Genomic DNA, 20,380 nt, shown 5'->3' on the forward strand with positions numbered 1-20,380 from the left:
CTTCCAACAAGACAATGATCCAAAACATAAAGCAAAATCTACAATGGAATGGTTCAAAAATAAACATATCCAGGTGTTAGAATGGCCAAGTCAAAGTCCAGACCTGAATCCAATCGAGAATCTGTGGAAAGAACTGAAAACTGCTGTTCACAAATGCTCTCCATCCAACCTCACTGAGCTCGAGCTGTTTTGCAAGGAGGAATGGGAAAAAATGTCAGTCTCTCGATGTGCAAAACTGATAGAGACATACCCCAAGCGACTTACAGCTGTAATCGCAGAAAAAGGTGGCGCTACAAAGTATTAACTTAAGGGGGCTGAATAATTTTTTTCAGTTTTTGATTTGTTAAAAAAGTTTGAAATATCCAATAAATGTCGTTCCACTTCATGATTGTGTCCCACTTGTTGTTGATTCTTCACAAAAAAATAGTTTTATATCTTTGTTTGAAGCCTGAAATGTGGCAAAAGGTCGCAAAGTTCAAGGGGGCCGAATACTTTCGCAAGGCACTGTATACACGGAGTATACCAGACATTTGTCATAGGAATAGCAAATGTTCTTAATGTTTTGTACAATCAGTGTATATTCTAAGTTACAGATTTAATCTAAATTCAAAGCATTATTAATAAGCTGGTCAAGTGATTTTACATCAAACCATTCTATCTTTTTGAATAGATTGGAGAGTTATTGAGCTCGGCAGACCCTACACAAAAAGCTAGCCTCACACTGAGTTGTCCTAACACTGGAGTGTGGAAGAACTCAGTGTTGGAGAAACACAACCTACAAGACTTCATTGACATCAAAACAAACCTGCCATCAGTGCTACCTGAAATGGAAGGTCTGCAGGAGTTCACAGAATACCTCTCAGAGTCCCTGGAGCCACAGTCTTCTTTTGAGCTGCTGGAGCCCCCCAGTACTGTGGGCTTCCTCAAACTCTCCCGCCCCTGCTGCTACGTATTTCCAGGTGGGAGAGGAGACTCTGCCTTCTTTGCTGTTAACGGTTTCAACATCCTGGTCAACGGTGGGTCCGATCCACGCTCCTGTTTCTGGAAACTGGTTAGACATCTGGACAGAGTTGACTGCTTGCTCCTCACCCACATCGGTACTGACAATCTTCCAGGGGTGAACAGTCTTCTCCAAAGGAAAGTGGTAGAACTGGAGGATGAACAATCTGCCGACTCTCAGATCAATGAGGACTGGATGAAAAATCTAATTTCTCCTGATATTGGCATAGTTTTTCTTAATGCTCCAGAGAGATTGAAGTCATTCGAGGGTGATCCCAAAGAACTGCGGAGCTGCGATCAGGTGGCACTCACGTTGCAGCACCTTGACAGGCTAACAATCAATCCAGAGCCTGTTAGTCGCTCAAATGGACCCACCATTGAGCCTGTTATACTTTTCCAAAAGATGGGAGTCGGTCGTCTAGAGCTGTATGTTCTTAACCCAGTCAAAGGCAGTAAAGAGCTTGAGGCTTTGATGAAGAACTGGCCTGGCAATGGATCTAACATGAAAGGCTCAGAGATACCCCTGCCTTGCCTTGTCTCCATCTGTGCTCTATTGGTGTGGCATCCTGCCAGTACTCATGAGAAGATCATTCGAGTTCTCTTCCCTGGGTGTACTCCGCAGGCCAAGATTCTTGAAGGACTTGACAAAGTAAAGCATTTAGAATTCCTGAAACACCCCGCCGTGAGCCTTAGGGACCTTGAAGCATCCAAATCAGATAAACAACCAAAACGTGCAGAGAGTCGGGAGAGCCTTAAGTCCCTTCCCAAGGACTCCAGACCTAGCAGTGCCTTGCTGAAGGACAAACTTGGACGTGGGGACCTTAGGAAACAAGACGTGAAGACCAAGCCCAAAGGCCCAAGTGACATTGCTCCTAAAGAAAAGGAAGGGGATGAGAAGTTGAAATTGAAGGATGTGGATGCTAAACAAAGACTTCCAAAGCCTGAAAAGCTTATGACAAAGAAGGAACCTTTAAAGGATGAGAAAAAAGAAGTCAAAAAGAGGGATGAGAAAGCCTCTGCAGGTGTTGCCAAAAAGGATGAGAATGTGGAGAAAAAGAGAGAACCAATTAAGAAAGAACCTCTTGGTCTAAAACCAAAGAAAGATGTCAAACCTGATCCAAAGAAAGAGATCAAGAAGGAAATCAAGCCAGATGAGAAGAAACCAACAAAACCTGTCAGCAAGGATGTCAAAAAAGTGACAGCTGGACCTTCATTAGGAAACGCAGAAGCAAAAAAAAACGTAGGCAAGAATGGAACTTTGAAGAAGGATGCAATCCCCAAGAAAGACTCATTGAACAAGGGGGGAAAGTCAAAGACGAGTAAAAAGACAGAGAATCAAAAAGCTTCAGCCTCTGAAGGAGATGCGGATCGTTCTAAGATGTCAACGCCTGAAGACATGACAGCGGAATTCGAGAAGCTCAGAGCAGAAAATGGAGAGTCAGAGAAAAAGACTGCTATTGCAGTGAGCACTATAGCTAACAATGAAGGAATGGCGCAACCTGAAACAGAGAATGGATCAAGAGAAAATGCAGAGAAGGGAGACATCTTGGAAAGTCCAGAAAAGTTCCGCTGCATGGAGACACTCCCAAATCCAGAGAAGGCCCTGGGAACCACTTCACCTCTTGCCAAAACTCCTAAAAGTGACCGCAGTGTAAACTTTGATATTACACCAACTGAATACAGACTTCTTGATGGGGCCCTGCGAAATGGACAAGATGCATGTGCCAGCTCAGATGAGAAGACTTTAGAGTTGGTCTCCCCTGCTGACTCAGCCCCTAATAGCGCTGGGCATACCCCTTTCCACCAATCACCTGAAGAGGATGCTCAGGGCTCTGGTGAGGACAGTAGTCTCGGGGGAAGGGTGCCTAGCCTTGGGTTTGAAGACTGCCATGTCATGGGTTCTTGCAGGAACTCTGAGGTAGGCTCCTTGAAGGGGAACCTAGAGAACTCTACATCGTCCCAGGAGAAGCAATCAAGCCTTTTGACACTGAGTCCCTTCATGCTGCCGGACTCTGTCTCCCCTAATATTACCTCTATGCCTGCTGAAATCGGTTCCCCACACTCAACAGAAGTTGATGAGTCTCTTTCCGTGTCTTTTGAACAGGTGCTCCCATCTATTGATGAGTCACCCAAGGGAGACCATATGGACAGGTCCTACTCTAATGGGCATTTTGCTGATCCTGACCCCAAAATGGGGATGTCCTTACCTTTGAGGACATGTCATAACATGCGTCCGCCAGGGGACGGCTCAGAGGAACGCCTTACTGGATTTCAGGGTCTTCTCCCTGACGTTCCCCATGACGTCGACCTCTGCCTGGTCTCACCTTGTGAATTCAAGCACCCGAAATCCCCAGAGAACCAACAACAGCATCTGTCTCCGGGGCTAGCGACATGTAGCCCGCGAGAACTATCAGAAAACAGCGACCACTCCCAGGACCTAGCTAAGCCACAAAGCGTCATTCATAGTGATCGACATTCACCACAAGGTCAGGAGACTCCACCCACATCTGCTAGTGAGTCCCTCAACACAGCCACAGATTCAGACATACCCCCAGGGACTGAAGACTGCCCCTCCATCACTGCAGACATGGACTCTGATGAGGATTCTGGGAGTTTCCCACCCCACCATCCACACGACCATCCCAGCTCTCACTCCTCCAACAGGGGAGCTCAACATTCCTCTCAGGACCCTCCCCCAGCCCCAATGAAGGACCTGCCACCCTTGCCGCCCCAGCCCGGTGCCTGCATGGCTGACCCTGAGGCTGATGCTCCAAGCAAGACCTCAAAGAGCAGTGCCACAAAAACCAAGAAACCAGCTGGGGTCACACACAGGTTAACGTCAGCCACCAGTACGACTCTGAACAGCAAGACCAAGACTGGCGGCACAACTGGTACGTTGAAAATCACCTCAAGTCTTGACACAAGGCCTTCATCCCGCAATATCACTAATGGCTCCAGACCTGGGACTGCAAGGTCAACTTCTTCAGGTAGGCACAGTCAGTGTTTTACACTTAGAACGATGACATTTGATAATCTTTTATTACTTGATTTCTATAATCAATTTACAAAGCATTAGGGACACCTTCCAGATATGTGACTCTTTTCAGGAAGCTAGGCGTATGTCGAGCTTCACTACTTCACAGGAGAGTCATTTGAATGTAAACTTTTTAACCTGTCTGGGGCGGTAGTGGAACCCCTCGCAACAGCCAATGAAATTGCAGGGCACCAAATACAAATCAACAGAAATCTCATAAATCAAGATACAATTCTTGTTAATCCAGCCACAGTGTCTGATTTCAAAAATGCTTTACAGCAAAAGCTCCACAAACAATTGTTAGGTCACCACCAAGTCACAGAAAAACCTAGCCATTTTTCCAGCCAAAGAGAGGAGTCACAAAAAGCACAAATAGAGATTAAATTAATCACTAACCTTTGATGATCTTCATCAGATGACACTCATAGGACTTCATATTACACAATACATGTACGTTTTGTTCGATAAAGTGCATATTTATATCCAAAAATCTCATTTTACATTGGCGAGTTATGTTCAGTAGTTCCAAAACATGCAGTGATTTTGCAGAGAGCCACATCAACTTACAGAAATACTCATTATAAATGTGGATGAAAATACAAGTTTTATGCATGGAACTTTAGATAAACTTCTCCTTAATGCAACCGCTGTGTCAGATTTAAAAAAAAAACTTTACTGAAAAAGCATACCATGCAATAATCTGAGTATGGAGCTCAGAGCCCAAACCGCCATGTTGCACAGTCATGTTGCACAGTCAACATTAGTCAGAAATAGCATCATAAATATTCACTTTGATGATCTTCATCGGAATGCACTCCCAGGAATCCCAGTTCCACAATTAATGTTTGATTTGTTCGATAAAGTTCATCATTTATGTCCATATACCTCCTTGTGTTAGGGCGTTTGGTAAACAAATCGAAATGTGCGTGCAACTTCCAGCGGAAAGGTCGGATGAAAATTCCAAAAAGTTATATTACTGGTTGTAGAAACATATCAAACGATGTATAGAATCAATCTTTAGGATGTTTTTATCATAAATGTTCAATAATGTTCCAACCGGAGAATTCCATTGTCTGTAGAAAAGCAATCAATCAACGTTCTAAAGACGGTTGACATCTAGTGGAAGTCTTAGGAAGTGCAACATAACCAATATCCCACTGTATCTTCAATAGGGGCTGAGTTGAAAAACTTCAAACCTCAGATTTCCCACTTCCTGTTTGGATTTTCTTTCAGGTTTTTACTCACAGACATCATTCAAACAGTTTTAGAAACTTCAGAGTTTTCTATCCAATACTACTAATAATATGCATAAATTAGCATCTGGGACTGAGTAGGAGGCAGTTTACTCTGGGCACGCTTTTCATCCAAAAGTGAAAATGCTGCCCCCTATCCCAATGAAGTTAATCAAAATGCTTTTTTTGGCAGAAATGCCTTCTAGAACATGTGAACGTTCTTCTGCCCTAAATACGAATAAAATTGGTAAATTACGAACCTAGTTGGTTTAGCCACGGAAAAAATGAGCAACCTTCCTGCTAGCAATGATTGACTGGGATAATGAGTGGGCTGGACATGCCGAGAGATGAGTTCGGATTGGTACATCGGATGTAGTACACTTCTGTCTATAACATGAGCTGGTCAGTATGTGTAGGTAATCCTTTTTAACATGTCTTTTTTGGAAAATATCACATAGTAGAACTGCATAGTGTTGCTCTCCACTTTCTGGAGGACGAGTTTTGAAATGAGTGGAATTTGAGTATAATAGCTAAGGAGATGGATAAAATTCTGGCGTTTGATTGCAAATATGCAGACATAGTCGAAAAGAGAACAGAAGGCCGTTGTATAAAGCACCTGTCTCTGGATTACATCTTCAAACTAAGGGCAACCATTGGCTGGCTCACTAGTTAACATTAGGTGTTTGATCTGTGTAGTAATATTATTCGTATCGCAGAGCCATTTGAATTGCTAGTTATATTCTAATGTTAGCTAGATATCATTAAACCTGGCAGGTAGCCAAGTGGTTAGAGCATTGGGCCAGTAACTGAAAGGTTGCTGGATCGAAACCCCTAACTGACTAGGTAAAAATCTTGTTGTTCTGCCCCTGAGCAAGGCAGTTAACCCACTGTTCCCCGGTAGGCCGTCATTGTAAATAAGAGTTTGTTCTTAACTGACTTGCCTAGTTTAATAAAGGTTATATAAAAAACACTCTGGCACTCCAGATAAAATTTACCAACACACACGTAGTATAAACCAGGCATTGTTTTGAAGTCTTTGGTTGTTTAGTACATGGCCTCACATGTGAATCCTTAAGGAGATGGGTGGTGCTAAAGCTTTAAGGGTGTGAATCATGCTGAATGGGTGTAGACAAAGAAGAGCTCTCCAGTAGGTGTACCAAAGCATTCAAGGGCCATTTTCTCAAAAGTGAGGTAACAAGTTTAGCAACTTTCAATGCAGAATTACTTTTCCATTGTTCCTCAACTGCAGTGTATGATATACCATTTTCTAGCTCTGATTTGTACTTTTATCCATTACAAATGTTGTAACATAAGACAATCAAGCCAGTCGGTCACATATTGAGTGTGCACCCCTCACCCTCCTTCTGCCCTCCAAACAGCCTCAATTCGCATGGACTCTACAAGGTGTCGAAAGCGTTCCACAGGGATGCTGGCTCATGATGTCTCCGATGCTTCCCACAGTTGTCAAGTTGGTTGGATGTCCTTTGGGCGGTAGACCATTGTTGATACACAGGAAACTGTTGAGCGTGAAAAACCCAACAGCGTTGCAGTTCTTGACACAAACTGGTGCTCCTGGCACCTAGTACTATACCCCATTCAAAGGCGCTTACATCTTTTGTTTTGCCTATTCACCCTCTTAATGGCACACATCCACAATCCATGTCTCAAGGCTTAAACATCCTTCTTTAACCGGTCTCCTCCCCTTCATCAAATCAAATGTTATTGGTCACATACACATGGTTAGCAGATGTTAATGCAAGTGTTGCAAAATGCTTGTGCTTCTCGTTCCGACAGTGCAGTAATATCTAACAAATAATCGAACAATTCCCCAACAACTACCTAATACACACAAATCTCAAGGGATGGAATAAGAATGTATAAATATATGGATAAGCAATGGCCGAGCAGCATAGGCAAGATGCAATAAATGGTATAAATACAGTATATACATATCTTACATTACTTATCTCATATGTACACATTATTAAAGTGACTAGTGAGTATCTATGTAGGCAGCAGCCTCTAATGTGCCAGTGATGGCCTTGAGATATAAGCTGTTTTTCAGTCTCTCTGTCCCAGCTTTGATGCACCTGTACTGACCTCGCCTTCTGGATGGTAGCGGGGTGAACAGTCAGTAGCGTGAGTGATTGTTGTCCTTGATGATCTTTTTGGCCTTCCTGTGACATTGGGTGCTGTAGGTGTCCTGGAGGGCAGATAGTTTGCCCCCCCGGTGATGCATTGTGCAGACCGCACCACCCTCTGGAGAGCCTTGCGGTTGAGGGCGGTGTAGTTGCCGTACTAGGCTGTGATACAGCCTGACAGGATGCTCTCAATTGTGCATCTGTAAAATTGTGTCAGGGATTTAGGTGACAAGCCAATTTCTTCAGCCTCCTGAGGTTGAAGAGGTGCTGTTGTGCCTTCACCAAACTGTCTGTGGGTGGACCATTTCAGTTTGTCTGACGTGTACGCCGAGGAACTTTCCACCTTCTCCACTATTGTCCCTTCGATGTGGATGGCCATTTCAGAATGGCACAAATTCCCCGATATCAGGGTACTGTTTCCTAAAGTCCACGATCATCTCCTTTGTTTTGTTGAGGTTGTTTTCCTGACACCACACTCCAAATGCCCTCACCACCTCCCTGTAGGCTTTCTCGTCGTTGTTGGTAATCAAGACCAATACTGTTGTGTCGTCTGCGAACTTGATGATTGAGTTGGAGGCGTGCATGGCCACGCAGTCATAGGTGAATAGGGAGTACAGGAGGGGGCTGAGCACGCACCCTTGTGGGGCCCCAGTGTTGAGGGTCAGCGAAGTGGAGATGTTGTTTCCTACCTTACCCACCTGGGGTGGCGGCCCGTCAAAGTCCAGGACCCGATTGCACAGTGCGGGGTTGAGACCCAGGGCCTCCAGCTTAATGAGGAGCTTGGATGGTACTATGGCGTTGAACGCCTAGCTGTAGTCAATGAACAGCATTCTTGTCTACACTGATTGAAGTGGATTTAACAAGTGACCTCAATAAGGGATCATAGCTTTCACCTGGTCAATCTGTCATGGAAAGAGCATGTGTTCCTAATTTTTTGTACAATATGTGTACATTGTGTTTTATGCCTAACTCTGCTCTGTGTCCTACAGGTTCTGTGGGCAGCAAGGCCAGTGCAGCTGGAGGGGCACCAGTTTATTTGGACCTGGCTTATCTCCCATCTGGTTGTGCCTCTACCACCATTGACGTGGAGTTCTTCCGACGCCTGCGCTCCTCCTGCTACATCGTCAGTGGCAATGAACACCTGAAGGAGTCTGTCATGAGACCTATTCTTGATGCCCTACTGGACGGGAAGACAGCCTGGCCCGATGTGCAGGTCACCCTCTCCCCCCCCCCTCCTCTTATTTCAAATTTTCCGTATTTGTAGTAAGTTGTCAAAAGTCTGTCTACTTCTATGTACTCATGCTCTCATTTTTATTTACCCATCTACCTTTCTACTCTCAGGTGACCCTGATCCCCACTTTTGACTCACTGACGATGCATGAGTGGTACCAGGAGACCCACGAGAGGCAGGGGGAGCTGGGCATTACCGTGCTGGGCAGCAACAGCACTGTGGCCATGCAAGAGGAGACCTTCCCTGCGTGTAAAGTGGAGTTCTGAGAGAGAACAAGATAAATCTTCAGATCCCTGCACTCTTATCCACCAAAGTATCTCCCTCACTTTATCTTCTCTTAAATTGTGATGGACTCGTTTCCCCCCTCTAAAATGACAATTTCCCACCCTAGCATGCATCACGTATAGCCTGGTGGATTAGCAGGCTTTTCTCCTCCTTTCAATCTTATTAATATAGAGCGGACTCCAGCATCTTTGCCTGGGTACATATATACCATGGATATGAAGGCAGAACATGATGATGTCCAAGAGTCTTTGTTCTACCAACATGAAGAAATGTTGTTCATTATGAATGCTAGGTAAGGTGGACTTAGAAGACTGGCAATACTAATCGAAGTTCCTCACACTTCTTATCAGCAGCCAGGTAGTTGTGATCCAAATCCCCAACAGCCCAGAGAAAACTAGTCGACAGCTGTAGGAAACCCTCTGCCTCCCTGGGGCTGAACTCCTGAGTTCTTCCTTCAACGATGAATCATTTCATCCGTATAGCATTTCATAGGTATATTTAGCCCTGCACCCATTTGCACAGTTATCAATTTCCACAGACAAGGGGACCGCAGTGAGAGAATCAGTGTTACAATAGAATAGGATGTCAGTCAAAAACTTTAAAAAGGCAGAGGGTGTGTGAGAGGAGGTGAAGATGGGACCTTTGTTGTCTCCTGGTGCACATGTAGTCGTGCAGAGACCTCAGCACTTACTGAAGGACGACGGCATGTTTCTACATCCCATTTTGAGTTTCATAGACGGTCTATGAACATTATAAGGAGATCGCCAATGTCTTGGAAGGTAATGGTATGCATGTGAACAGAAGGATTACTCTGACATTGATAAAATAATGGAAGTCCACGTTTCAAGAAATCATGAAATGTGCAGTATTTTTGTGCAACATTCAGATCAGTCACTTTAACCCTTCATCTAGAGCGCATACTGTGGTATACTCTTTTGACAGTGTGTTTTTAAATGAAATGGCTTGGTAAATACTAGGTAATAATTTGTACTCAAAATAAATACTCGTAAGTAGTTTTAGATGGAAGTCAATAGACAATTGAGTCATTTATGTACCAACTCGCATGACTGAATTACAATTCTAGTACCGAGTAGTTATTTCATGAAAAAATGCACTTTCAATGAAGTGTTAACAGTACAGTATATTTCCACACTAATAAACCAACTGTATCCAAACTTCTATTTGAGTCCCTCTTCAAGACCAGAGTTGTTTTTATCATAGAGAAGCTGCATGATGTTACCATCCTTTAATTATAATTATAAACTGGGAGGGTTGAGTCCTGACTGCTGATTTTCTGAAAGCCGAGGTATATCAGACCAAATACCATAGGTATTTCCCCAAAAATATTTTTGTTGTTCTAATTAAGTTGGTAACCATTTTATAATAGCATTAAGGCACCTCTTGGTTTTTTGGTATATGGCCAATATACTACAGCTACTGTCTGTATCCAGGCACTCCGTGTTTCGTCGTGCGTAAGAACAGCCCTTAGCCGTGGTATATTGGCCATATACCAAACTTCCTCGAGCCATGTTTCTTAAATATGCCATGTCAATGGGACCACTAAATGTCACATGCGCCAGAGGTTAAGCTTCACTGAAGAGGGATTCACAAAATGAGAAGTCATTAGCAATACTTTGCAAGACAGTCCATTCCATTTATCACAGAGTGGTTATTATTGTGCCTAAGTGAACTAAAGGAAATGCTAAACATGATTTTTAACAAGAACGGGAAATCAGTTATATCAGCAATCGCTTGTGTATCTGGTTAATTGCAGTAAAATGTAAATGATGTTATCTGTGAATGTCGACGCTTTTAGCTCTCTATCAAAGCAGATTGAGTCCAAATGCATGTCAGCACTGCTTGCACAGCCATGCCCACCACTTTGCTTGCAGACCAAGCACTTGTGTTATATTGCTCTTTGTTACAAAATATATTTTAATTTTATTCAAGGAGAAGGGATATGAAAGGATTTTAAACTTTTTTTTTCACTTGGGTTAAATGTTATTCTTGGAGAAATGTACTTGTTTTTTTGTTTTTTTACTTACACTTGAAATTATATTTTTGGGCCATGCTGAGTTGTACAAGCATGCAGATCTCACAAGTTAAAATCTAATTTGAATTCAATTAAATGCCATGGCTCTTTGAGAGCACCTTGTACATTTGAAAATATCATGTGAAAAGGGTGTGTTCAGCCAGCCACATGTTGGCAGATCATATAATTCTAATTATTTCATACAGAAAAATGTAGTGTCATCTGTTTTTCTTTTATCAATCCATTAGCAATTCTATTTTTGTTTTCCCTAAATTGAGTTTTCTGTATATCAATAATGTGGTGTGGCTACTTTATCACTTACTATCATTTGATTAGCAACAGGCTACTCGCATGATATCATTAGCCAATGGCCGGACACAGTAAGTGGAACCGAGCTCACATTGTCACACGGAAGAGTGTTTAACAGCAGCATGTTTTTTGGTACTAGCTATAAGTCTGAGCAAAAAGGATTGAATGTGGATTGCATGACACTGATCACTTATTTGGATAGCTATTTCACACTACTGGAGTTAAGAATATATCTCATACTAATGTTAACGTTTGACAATCCATCATGTCTGTATTTGTGTGCACCATATATCACGACATTCTATATATCAGATTCTGGACTCAATGCATTGGTTTGGATATTGTGTGTCTCGTAACACCCGCTGTTGTTCATAACATGACTTGGCTTTGTTCTCAAAGATGTGTCCCAGAATGTCTACTACCACCTATTGATTCTCCCTCCTTGTCACAATATTCTGAAAGCCATGTTCAGTGGTATATTTGGCTCATTGGAATCAATAGAAGAACAAAATAATAATTCTAAAGAATGGTCCTGTGTTTCTCTGTTTCCGTCCCTGCCCCATTATAATAAAACTAGGTGAATGAGAAACCTCTTGTCGAAATCTGAGGCACTCCTGCGCTTCAGTCACAATTTAAGTGACCGTAGCACTTTGCATGGACATAGGTGTTCATATCTGTAAATCACGCCGCAACATAACTAAACCCATTGAGATTAATATGTTCTATTGGTCTTTGGCAACCAAATTGAACAGCACATTTTGGGAGATGGTATATCATTTCTTTAAAGCCTTTATATTTCAGTTTTTGGTGCTATATTTTTTTATACTTAGACACCTCTTTTCCCTTGCACCTATACATGTATGTTTGTCTATTTACATAACCTGTTGGTGGTTAACACATCCCTTGCAAGTGTCTGGAATTCACCTAGGAAATGCTATGAATGTCTGTAAAAATGTCATTAGACTGTTTCAGCGGTGTCACGTGAGTGTGGTGGTTAGATTAATAATGACAGGGTGGATTGATTCAGTATTGAAACACTAATTTTAGTTTTATTTTATTTTGCAGTGTATATATATACCCCTTTTATAAATGTGTGTGTGCTTAATTGGTGTTGTTTCCCTGACTTTCAACTTTCAAGATTGGAAACCATGACCTTGGGGCGGCAGGTAGCCTTGTGGTTAGAGCTTTGGACTTGTAACCAAAAGGTTGCAAGATCAAATCCCTGATCTGACAAGGTAAACATCTGTTGTTCTGCTCCTAAACAAGGCAGTTAACCCACTGTTCATAGGCTGTCATTGAAAATAAGAATTTTGTTCTTAACTGACTTGCCTAGTTAAATAAAGGTAAAATTTAAAAAAACCTGTGACCTTCTGATCCCTATCACAGTCCACTATGTCAGTAGGGTTAGGGCACCACTCCTTTTTTCAGTAGATTAGAAATGTGATTAGTTATGTCGGATAACAACCTGTATTGGGATTCGAACTGGCGATCTTGTCTGTCATAACCTGTGTTTTAACGTGCTCCATCCACCACCAACCTGCCTTTTTTCTTCTTTTTTTTACTCACCTGTAAACTCCACCCACTGACCTGTCGCTCTGCCCACTGAGCTTTCATCCAACCGATCACATTCGTATCTGCCAGTGCCCTGGAGGCGGAGCTGCCATCAGAACACATTGGAGGACAGTGTAAGGACTGTTTCTACAGTTGTGGCTAGATGGAGTACAGCTCCATCTAGTTGTCGTGTTGGGACAACAAATGTTGATAACTAGTGTTTTAGCTAAGCCTTACCCTTTTCCTAACCTTAACCTAATTCTCCTAACCTGCTACATTAGTTCCAACATGCTACGTAAAGTCACAACTGTAGAAACCATCAGTCCCAACAAACCAGTATCACCACTGGGATTAAATTCGAATCTTGGGATATAGGCTTCGCTGCTTTTAAAGGCAATGTTCCCACATTCGCGAGATCACGGTAAACACTGCATTTGTCGCCTCAATCTGAATTGACTTTTTTAAAGGTTCAGTCAGCAGTTGAAGCAATAGCAAAGCAGGTGACCCGCCACTGTTTCGGTAAAAAGCTGAGGGATAGAGCTGGAGACTGTCATCATTCTCAACTTCATAGACTGAGCTATGGATGACGATTTCAACATCAGATTTAACCATGTTTTGAGGGTATATATCGAGGTAGGCCTGATCACCGACAACGATGAGACACCCTATAGGGAGGACGTCAGAGACCTGGCGGTGTGGCGCCAGAACAACCACCTCTCCCTCAATGTGAGCAAGACAAAGGAGCTGATCGTTGCCTACAGGAGGGCCAAACAGGCCCCCATTAACATCGATGGGGCTGTAGTGGAGCAGGTCGAGAGTTTCAAGTTCCTTGGTGTCCACATCACCAACAAACTATCATGGTCCAAACACACCAAAGACGGTCGACTGAAAAGATTTGACATGGGTCCCTGGATCCTCAAAAAGTTATACAGCTGGACCATCGAGAGCATCCTGACCGGTTGCAACGCTGCCTGGAATGGCAACTGCTCGGCATCCTACCGTAAGGCACTACAGAAAGTAGTGCGTATGGCCCCATACATCACTGGGGACAAGCTTCCTGCCATCCTGGACCTATATACTAGGCGGTGTCAGAGGAAGGCCCCACAAATCATCAGACTCCAGTCACCCATAGACTGTTCTCTCTGCTACCGCATGGCAAGTGGTACCGGAGTGCCAAGTCTAGGACCAAAAGGCTCCTCAACAACTTCTACCCCCAAGCCACAAGATTGCTGAACAATTGATCAAATGGCCACCTGGACTATTTACATTGACCCCCCCCTGCTGCTTCTCTCTGTTTATTATCTATGTATAGTCACGTTACCCCTACCTACATGTACAATTTACCTTGACTAACCTGTTCCCCTGCACATTGACTTGGTACCGGTACCCCCTATATATAGCCTCGTTATTGTTATTTTGTGTTACTTTTTATCACATGTTTTACTTTAGTTGATTTAGTAAATATTTTCTCAACTATTTCTTGGACTGCATTGTTGGTTAAGGGCTTGTAAGTAAGCATTTCACGGTAAGGTACACCTGTTGTATTCGTATGTGAAAAATTAGATTTTGATTTAAAACAAGCTTATGCCCTGCCCTCTATTCAATCCGTATCGCAGAAGTTCAGCTTGACAGCGTGATTGAAATTTAAATATGTAATGCTTCAGCGATACAGATTAATTAGAGCCCTATATTTTTGGTTCTGCTGGGGTATGACAGGTTGGCTAAGCTAATGAGGCATTTATGAGTTATATTCTTCAAGAATCAATGGGTACATTTGTAGCCGGTGCTATACTGCACCGCTGTAACTCTGCATTGTGTGTGGTTGATTGAGACTATAAACGTGGACTTTGGAGATCAGGTAGTTTTAATCAAGCAGAACTGACTCTGCATCCTGCATCTCTCTCAGTGCATCAAAATGATTTGAGCACGAGCACGCTGGGCAAAACGTAAGTACACACTCCCCTTCTCCCAGGATACAGGCATGCATAACAAATCAACACAACATATTGATATATGAACCTGGTGAAATTCACATAGTACTTTAACAACTGTTATTTCACCAACCTTGTAAAACAACAAAATAACCTACCAAGCTCAAGGCTTAATTCTGAATGCAGCTCAAAGCTACCCATAGGGTTCAGGGCAAGTGAAAGTTGGTCAGGCCTTCAACTGCCCCTAGATGCATAGTGCCTCTTACACTATATCTACATTCTTAGCCTTAAAAAAAATAATCCTGTACTAAATCATCTCTCTGTGCTATGTTAAACTTACACCTTCTGGTGGATTGACTCTATTAGTCTCTTTACTGGTTTAACTACCCTCCCCGCGCTTGTGCGACCTGCCACTGGGCTAGGGGCCATGGTAACTAACGGTGGCTCTGGCCTTAGATCATTGATCAGAGGTGGGTTTGAAGGAATCAGCTCCAGAATCTGAGGTGCTTCCCCGGTCATTTTCCTCAAGCAAACTAGGTTCTTCTGGCTCTGACTTTCCATCCGATGTCCAGAGCTCGGAGTAATCGCTTGAATCCTCCGCCAGCCAGGATGCACTTTCCTCCCCAGAGTCCTCCATGTCTTCCCTGTCCAGTCCATCGCCGGAGTGGGTGACCTCTCCTGCATCTACATTGATTGAAGGCCCTGCAGCATCACTGTCATTGAAGTGCACTGAATCATCAATTTCAAATGGCAGGAAATTCACCTGCAGCAGTAGATTCCTGTAAACCACTTTCTCTCTGCCGTAATGGTCTTGGATTATGTACGTGTGAGTTTGTGGATTGACTGAAGTCACTGTGAAAATCTCGGGGTTCCACTTGTCAGCCAACTTGCGGCGGCCCCTTTCACCCTTGTTGGCGATGAGGACACGATCCCCCATGGACAAACCAATGCCTTTAACCCGCTTGTCATACTCCCGACCTTGTCGTCTCTGTTGCTTGTTAGTGTGCCTTTGGGCAACACTCATGGCTTCCTTCAGCCCAGTGATCAGAGTCTCGACATACTTGTTGCAATCCACAACACTGGAGTCGTCCAAAACATTGCGGAACATAACATCCACTGGTAGCCGAGGGACTCTACCAAACATGAGAAAGATTAGAGCATAGCCCGTAGTCTCGTGAACAGTGGCATTGTAGGCAAATGTTAATGACTGGATTTGTTCAGGCCAATGTTCTTTGGTTTTCAAGGGCAGACTCCTGACTCCTTTAGACTACCTAAAGTCCTGTTGTAGCGTTCAGTTTCTCCATTCCCCATTGGGTGATATGCTGTGGTTCTTGACTTTTGGACACCGGAGAGCTTAAGCAGTTCTGCTATTAGCTCACTCTCAAAATTTGCGCCTTGATCAGTATGGATCCTTGATGCAAAGCCATAGACACAGAAGACATGATCCCACAGTTTACGAGCTACTTGCTTGGCTGTCTGGTTTCTGCATGGCCATGCAAGGGCAAGTTTAGTGAAGTGGTCAGTCACCACCAGAACATCAACTGAGTTCTTCTTACTGTCTTCCGCTGTCCAAAAATCCAAACACACCATCTCCATGGGAGAGCAAGTTTTGATGCTCTCTAGCCGCTGGCTCTGGAGTCTTTGCTAGAACGCATCTCTGGCAGCAGCGCACATACTCCTTGATGTCTCTCTCCATTGCAGGCCAGAAAAATCTCTGTCTGGCCAGAGCTAGAGTTCTAGCTTGGCCTTGATGTCCTGCAAGGTTGTGAATGCCAGTCATCGCTTTGAGTCTCAACACCTCTGGCAAGACATACTGGAACTTTCTCCAGATTGTGTGACTCTCCTTAATGACACGATACAGAACTCCCTCTCTTAAGATCAAGCGATCCCACTTTCATCAGCAACAACATTATCGATCTCGTCTGGTGGGCCGTTTCATATTGAAGACGAAAGGGATGACCTTGGAAGTCACAGACTCTTGCAGCTGGAGATCTCGAAGTTCCTCGTGCGAGAGTTCAGGCAAAGTGTCAATACCAGGAGAAAGCAGCCGTTGGGTGTTGGAACCAAGCTGGATTGCTTGCATCTCCTTTGAACATTCCCAGTCAATATGGAGCGGACATATGGCCTTCACTTCAGCAGTGGTCAAAGAGGTTATCTCCTGGGGATAAGAAGCCCAACGGAAGGCATCTTGGACATCATCATTCAGCGTCCCAACAGCCTCAGACAGAAGTGCTAGGTAGGACTCCCTCATCAGTCTCTGCGCAACAGTCACTGCAAAGGGGTCGCGGCTCAGTGCATCTGCTGCTGTATTCTTGCTGCCTGGGATACACTTCAAATCAAAGTTGTACGGTGCCAGCTTGGCAACCCATCTTTGCTCGCAAGCGTCCAGCTTGGGTTTTGTCATGATGTACGTTAACGGGTTACTATCTGTCCAGACAGTGAACTCGTGCCCCTTAAGCCAGTGACTGAATTTCTCACACACACTCCATTTCAGTGCTAGAAATTCAAGTCTGTGTGCCGGATACCGTCTCTGCAACTTACTCATGGTCTTGCTCGCAAATGCTATGGGCCTTGCCTTATCTTCACCTTCAGGTACTTGGCAAAGCACAGCCCCAAGACCATCCAAGGAAGCGTCAGTGAAGAAAATGAACGGCCTCTCGAAATCAGGGTGAGCTAGCACGACACAATTCAAAAGAGCATCCTTCAGCTTCTGGAATGCAACGACACACTCCTAATGATATGTCTAGGGAATTTCACTGTTCTTCGTAGAAAGTGGCATTTTTTTGGGTGCTAGCTTGAGATTGTTGGCCCTTAGACGGCTAAACACAACTTCAAGTCGCTGTAGAGCCTGTTCCTCGGTGGGTGCAAAGACCAACAAGTCATCTAGGTAACAAAGGAGATTTGAGAAGTTTAGGTCCCCAAATATACTCAACATCATTCTCATGAAAGAGGCCGGGCTGTTACACAGACCTTGTGGCATGCGATTGGACTCATAAAGTCCCGTCGGTGTGGTAAAGGCTGTGTACTTCTTGTCCTCTTCGTGAACTGGAATGTTATAAAATCCTGAGGTCAAGTCCATGGTGCTGAAAAATGCACTGCCACCAAGGGCTGCGAGGCAATCTGCTTGATGAGGAAGGAGATGAGCGTCCTTCACCGTTCGTGCATTCATCCACCTGAAGTCAGTGCATAACCTCAGACTCCCGTCTTTCTTCCATACCATGACTAAAGGGGAGGCATACTCACTAACTGACTTGTGTATAAGACCTACTTCTTCCATATCTGTCAATACCTTCCTCAGCTTCAGGTAATGAGCAGGCGGAACTCTTCTGTATGGTAGCCGGAAGGGTCTGTCATCAACCAGGTGGATACGGTGAACATAACTCCTGGCTTCTCCGCAGTCCAGATTATGTCTTGAGAAGATGTCTTCATATTTTGTGATGGTATTCACAAGCTTTTCCTTCCACTGGTCAGCTACCTGGCATCCATCAATGTCAATGTCTACTAATCCTAGATCAGACAGTCTTTGTTTCAGATTGTGGCAGCCATTGTCATCCTGCTTCTGTTTCATTGGGGTTTTCCTCACTTCATGAAGGCCCTGAAAGATTGTTGCATCCTCAACAGCCAAGCATGTAGACACATCTGCCAGCTCATGTTACGTCTTAGGGTGAGATGTTTGTCAGAACAGTTTACTACCTTTAAAGGGACCCAGCCATCTCCCCACATGGGTGTAATAACTCTACCCATGAGTATGTTTCTGGGCATGACCTTTGACCTGGTAGGTTTGGCTATTACAGTGCTGCCTGGAGACAATGCCACATTTTTAGGAAGTTTACCCCAAACTAAGTGTTCAGTCTTGGGCGAAAGAGTCACAGCTTGAGTGAGCTTCACTGTCCCAATCTTGCCATTGACTCGCTGTCCCTTCCATCTTGTGACACTTGTCATCATCTGCAGAAACTGCTCACCATCTGTTGAGTGGGTCTGGCCATCCATGTTGTTGACGAGCTTCCAGTATTCGTCAGTGCCTTTCATCTCATGCAATAGATGCTTAATGACATTCGATCCCAGGATGAGATCATCACGCTGTCCAGGAACAACTACAGTGGGCACTTTAACATCAATCCCATAGATTTGCATCTCCAAATCATAGAAACACTGAGGTCTTCTTCCCCCCCACACCCCACTAATACTAACTCTGTGGGAGGCTGATAATGCTGAGGAAGGGCACCTGCTTCCAAAAGTCTCTGCTCCGCATGTTCACTCGACGTACAGGCCATAGACCCAGTGTCAAGCATGCCCTTAAGCTGCACTTTCCCATGTACAGACACAGAGGTGTAAAACAAATCTGAAAAAGCCTCAACTTCTTGTGAACCTAACATAACAATTTTCTCTCCTTTCGCATCAGAGCACAAAATCTCATACGTTTTCTCGAGATCATCAAATTCTTTCTTGGGGGTAGACAGTTGAACACCCACATTTCCCCCCTTCACCTGTGGGCGTGACAGTTTAACGGTTGCTGCTGTGGTGGTGAGTTTCTCTGCTGTTGTGGTGGGCGTCTCTCACCACCGGGATTGGCATAGCGTTCCCCCGGTTTAGGACAATTTGACTTCCAATGATCTGGGGAAAAGCACCGGAGGCACAGGTTATCATGTCTACAGTGCATCACAGTGGAGTGATCTGTTGAGCCACAAACCATGCATTCCCTACGCCTGAAGGGCTGGGTGGGGAAAGATGGTGCCTTGGCCTGTGTCTGTGAAACCATAACGGGTGGTAGGCTCTTCTCTAAGGTACGTTCAAGCAGGTGAATGAGTCTCTCGATACTTGCACTCTGCCCATCTTGTTTGGCTCTTGATGTGAGAGAAGTGTGTCACTGCACGCACCAGCATTGACCCCACCTTCACATGGAGTTATCTGGGGATGTACTGTTACTTGCTTTGAGGATACAGCGGTAGATTGACACATGGTGGCCTTCCTGCGGCGTTCATGTTCATAGATTCTCTCCTGTACTTCACTCGCAGTCCATTTCTCAGTAGACTTGCATCCCAGAGGTGTGGACTTGAGTCTTGATAGAAAACTTGATAGAAAATAAAGTGACTTGACTTGGGTGCCTCAAGACTCTGGACTTTGACTTGAGACTGATGACTTGAAATTATCTGGCCAGGTTTCGTAACGTTTTGTGGATTTGGGTCTCCAGTGGATTTACTCTCCATTAAGCCAGAGACGGTATCGCGCTTGCAAAAAAATAAAACGCTATAGTGAAACACACAGCCTTCTGATTTGGACCAGCAAACTGAAACAACACAGGTCATTTGAGCTAGCAGTGAGAACGTTTTGGGGAGTTGCAAGTGTGAAACTGAATGGGGGAAACAAGTCATACATATTTTAATAGGCTACATATAGCCTACCATTTTTTTAAAATGTTTATACCTTTGCTTAATCGTTCTGGTCACTAGGGATATCATGTCACTTCTCTGCAGTCCGGCGCAAGCACTCTGTTTTATCTGTGCTTCAGAACCAAAAAGTTGCAAGTCTTGAATGATGTCCAGTCATCAGCATTGGAACGCAAAAGTGGGCGCACATACCCAGATTAGTGACCAGGTAGCGCTTGTTTAAATTTCTCCGGTTTAGCCTGGGAAAA

The 20,380-nt window shown here is 44.1% G+C and overlaps 1 protein-coding gene across 2 annotated transcripts in view; it reads left to right on the forward strand.

Moving 5' to 3' along the window:
- Positions 1 to 12,368, forward strand: part of LOC110524121 (microtubule-associated protein 1S) — a 48,451-nt gene extending 36,083 nt beyond the window's left edge. Inside the window, exons 5-7 of one of the 2 annotated variants that reach the window (XM_021603473.3) lie at positions 671 to 3,986; positions 8,396 to 8,619; positions 8,748 to 12,368. In XM_021603473.3, coding sequence (XP_021459148.3) covers positions 671 to 3,986; positions 8,396 to 8,619; positions 8,748 to 8,903 — 3,696 coding nt within the window. In that variant the 3' untranslated portion in view covers positions 8,904 to 12,368. The remainder of the gene's footprint in view (positions 1 to 670; positions 3,987 to 8,395; positions 8,620 to 8,747) is intronic. The other variant, XM_021603474.3, reaches the window with a different exon arrangement.
- Positions 12,369 to 20,380: the final 8,012 nt, after the last annotated feature.

The sequence above is a fragment of the Oncorhynchus mykiss genome, chromosome 5 (genome assembly GCF_057628025.1).
Source record: "Oncorhynchus mykiss isolate SJ-2025 chromosome 5, ASM5762802v1, whole genome shotgun sequence".
Taxonomy (NCBI): domain Eukaryota; kingdom Metazoa; phylum Chordata; class Actinopteri; order Salmoniformes; family Salmonidae; genus Oncorhynchus; species Oncorhynchus mykiss.